This window comes from Nicotiana sylvestris, chromosome 8 (genome assembly GCF_000393655.2).
Source record: "Nicotiana sylvestris chromosome 8, ASM39365v2, whole genome shotgun sequence".
NCBI classification, from domain to species: domain Eukaryota; kingdom Viridiplantae; phylum Streptophyta; class Magnoliopsida; order Solanales; family Solanaceae; genus Nicotiana; species Nicotiana sylvestris.
In genome coordinates, this window is record NC_091064.1 from 180,296,715 (window position 1) to 180,300,460 (window position 3,746).

Genomic DNA, 3,746 nt, shown 5'->3' on the forward strand with positions numbered 1-3,746 from the left:
CTATTTTGTTGTCTACCACTTTATAGTCTAGAAACTTGGCAACCACAAACTTCTTCAAGCATACATCTTCAGTCTGGTACTTCTTCTCAAGTGCGTCCCATAATTCTTTCGAAGTATTCAATGCACTATAGACATTGTATAAGTCATTCTCTAATGCACTTAGGATATAGCCTTTGCAAAGAAAATCTGCATGTTTCTACGCCTCAACAATCATAAATTTCTCATTATCCAGCATGTCCGTAGCAGGCACTGGAGGTTCGTCACTGGTGAATTTTTGCATACCAAGTGCGGTAAGCCAGAAGAACACCCTTTGCTGTCATCCTTTGAAGTTGGCTCTAGAAAATTTTTCCGACTTTTCGGCCGATGGCATAGCAGTTCAGCTTGATGAGGCTATCGTCGATGCCACAACAGTCACAGAAGGATTTTTATTATCAATTGTCATTTCTTACTGTCAACAACAAAAGAGTTCAATTAATGGAAAAAAAATAGAACAGTAAACAATACTGTAATTAACGATAAATAATATGTTTAATAAATAAAAACCGAAGTTTTTATATACTGTTTCATAGAAAACGATGAAATTTTTATGTTCTTCAAATCGTTTCTGAATTTTAATACTCCGATGAAGTTTTTATATCATCAAATCAGAATATAAAAATTCAAAAGGAGTAATCACACAGGTTGTAATCTCCAAAAACAAAATACAGATTATGAATAATTAATTTCCTTAAGATTGTTAGTCAATCTGTATTACTGTACTAAATAATAAAAATAGTAAACTTTCTGAAATAGAAACAGAAACAGAAAGTTAGTAGCAACAGAATGTCGAAATAATATCTGAAAATAATTGCGGAATAAATCGAGCCCACTGATTGCACAATGTGTCCTTAAGGGAATTATTCCCCTCAAGTACCCGAGGTGTTGGAATATTATTCTTCCAGGATAGAACGATTTTTACTCGCCAGTGTATTGGTACCAAAAAACTCTGATGAACTTCAAACCACTCAATGGTTGTAAAACACACTGGAAAATTTTGTGCAGAAGAAGAAGAAGAAAATCAGAAAATTTCGTAAGAAAATAATCTGAGGAATCAAATGAATTTATAGCCAGTGAAAGTACTGTTTTTGAAAGTTCACAACTCTTCAAAACAGTCACTTAAAAACGGGAGGGAAATTTAAATAAAAATCTGGGAAGAAAGTGAATCGGGTCGAGCACGGATCCGGTTCGGGTTGGATATTTAATTAATATTTTATTAAATCTGAAGAAATTCTGTCCAAAAAGATTAATCAATTAAGCCGAGCGACGACGACGTCGTGAAGCTTGCATTCTTCTTAACTCTTTAAGAGCTATAAGAAGAGCAATTATATATATACCCATCAACAGTCTTTTTTTTCTCCAATATGGGACAATGTCCCTTTGACAAGGAGAAAAATTCAAATATTTTATTTTCCCTCTATTTTCCATTCACCCTTTATTTTAAGCTGCCTAAACTTAAACCCAACAGTTACGAACCAAGAATTGTTGTGTGTTAAATTTATAGTCTTTGTCCTATATCATTTGTCGCTCCCTTGTATGGATGTCTTAAATCGTCACCTTTCTAAGATTTCCTTTCACCTTTAACTTATTTATTTCGTTTCGTTCTATGTGATAATATTTGATATGCCACAAATTAAATTTAATTAATATTGTTAATTTTAATCATATAATATCGCCAAAGGCGGTTGTAGTTAGCAACGAACTGGTTCAACTGAACCCATAACTTTCGACACGGTATAAAAATTTATATGTAAAAATTCACTAAAATTGCAAAAATAGTGGATATGAACCCATAACTTTAAAAGTATAATGAGTTCAATGCTAAAAACCTTAAGAGTTGAACCCATATGATTTAAATCCTGGATCTGCCTTTGAATATCGCGGCATTGATAATAAAATAATATTAAAATAAAGATTAAAAAGAAAGTAGCTTTCACATCAAATGAATTTTAAAGTGCAAATATATAGTTTAATGAACTTGAATTTATAATTAAAATTGCATGAAAATAAAAGAGTGCTAAACATTTTAGAACGTTCCAAAATGAAGAGAGTGTAGTAAATGGAAATGAAATAGTTTCAAGATATGAACACTTTACACTTTGTCAAAGGACAATATTGAAAGCATACAAAACTATATATCCCTCTTCTTTCTAAACATTAATTTTGTAAAGAACAAAGGTTAAAAATGATACACAATGGAGGACTTGTTAAATTACAATAAAACCATTACTGACTACACATGATTTTCCATTACAATTCCACTTGTCCACCTTTTTAGCCTCTCTTCTATACTTCAGTTTATTGAAAACTAACTGCAAAATCTTGTCAATGATAAGTTGGGAAAAATAGCTGCTGCTTCTTCGTACTAAATTCTACAAAGCAAACCAAAGAACCATGTTCAGGAAAATGATGAAAGAAACAAATTAGCACAATAGACTAAATGATACGTACTATGTATAATGAGATAAGGACACATACTGGATGTATTCTATATTGATTTTAGCATTAGGAGAACGAGAGATTTCAGAAAAAGCATCACTGGACAAGGCAATGGTGGAAGGGCATGGCCTTTTGCGGCAGTAATCCACCACCCTAACGTCAATCGTGCCGCCCTTGCACGGCCGACGGCCACTTCCACTCAGACATCTCAATCTGTAACGCCGCCCACACGCGGCCCCATTATCCCACAACCCTTCACTTACTGCTACAAACAAATTCCCTGCCGGAAACTGATCTCCCCTATTTCCATTGCATCTTGTTGCTGCAAGAAGAAATGGTGTAAGCAGGAGCCAGGATTTTCGCGAAAGAAAATTAAGATATAAAGAAGCGAAGAACTTAAGGGGATTCAACATAGAAAATATATACGAAAAAAATAACTAGTTACACCGTCTAATTTTATGGACCCACTAGTAAGCGCTCTTTCTTTGACAAAATCCAAAACGAGGAAAATCTCCAGCTAACAAATCTTTCTTAGCTCCGTGTTGTATTATATTATTATTGATTAACGTCACATACTTGCTAAAAGTAATGATCATCAGCATTACACTATGAATTGAATAAGATTCAAACAGGTAACAATTTCACCATGCATTGTAGGAACTTGAACATTTTATCCAAAGGACTTGGATATGAAGAATAATGAACATAATAATTTCTGATTGATAATATTACTGAAAGAAGATACTTTCGAGAAAAGAGAAAACGTAAGGAATTCTAAAAACTATTCCATGTATTGGTATATGGAAAGGGAGGGATTCATCCCACAAATTACTCTAGGGTAAAAACTTATTTGCACGTACCCGATCGAGTGCATAATTATTTTAGAAGTTAAATTAAAAAGGACTTACGTGTATAAGGAGAATTGTAAGATGTTGCAGTGCCTATATCCCCAAGGACTAGACTTGCTTCGAATAAGAATAAGCTCATGAGCAGAGCTATTTTTACTCTCATGATATGGACACCCATTATATTCGTACGTTAGGTTTGCTAATGGTGCCAATTTATAGTAGTTGAGCTAAATGTTCGCCTCTCCTTCCCTTCCCTTCCCACTGAATAACTACCACAACAAATTAAAAGGGTAAGAATATGATTAAAATAAGTATAATAGTATATGAAAGAGAATTCATTCATGTGCACATTTTGACTTGGATTATATTATTTGAATAATCTTCTATAATTATGTGTATGAAAATAAATCAGATATGTATAAA

The 3,746-nt window shown here is 33.3% G+C and overlaps 1 protein-coding gene across 1 annotated transcript; it reads right to left on the reverse strand.

The window, feature by feature from the left end:
- Window positions 1–2,092: 2,092 nt before the first annotated feature.
- LOC104244008 (EG45-like domain containing protein) lies at window positions 2,093–3,527 on the reverse strand. Its single transcript, XM_009799298.2, has 3 exons — window positions 3,384–3,527; window positions 2,515–2,797; window positions 2,093–2,408 (listed from the first exon to the last, which is right to left on the reverse strand). The coding sequence occupies exons 1-3, from the start codon at window positions 3,499–3,501 to the stop codon at window positions 2,402–2,404; spliced, it is 408 nt and encodes a 135-aa protein (XP_009797600.1). The 5' UTR covers window positions 3,502–3,527; the 3' UTR covers window positions 2,093–2,401.
- Window positions 3,528–3,746: the final 219 nt, after the last annotated feature.

Coding starts and splice junctions, on each gene's coding strand:
- LOC104244008 (XM_009799298.2), bottom strand. CDS start 3,501: ATGGGTGTCCATATCATGAGAGTAAAAATAGCTCTGCTCATGAGCTTA. Junction 2,798..3,383: donor TTACAATTCTCCTTATACAC/GTAAGTCCTTTT, acceptor TTCTTCTTGCAG/CAACAAGATGCAATGGAAAT.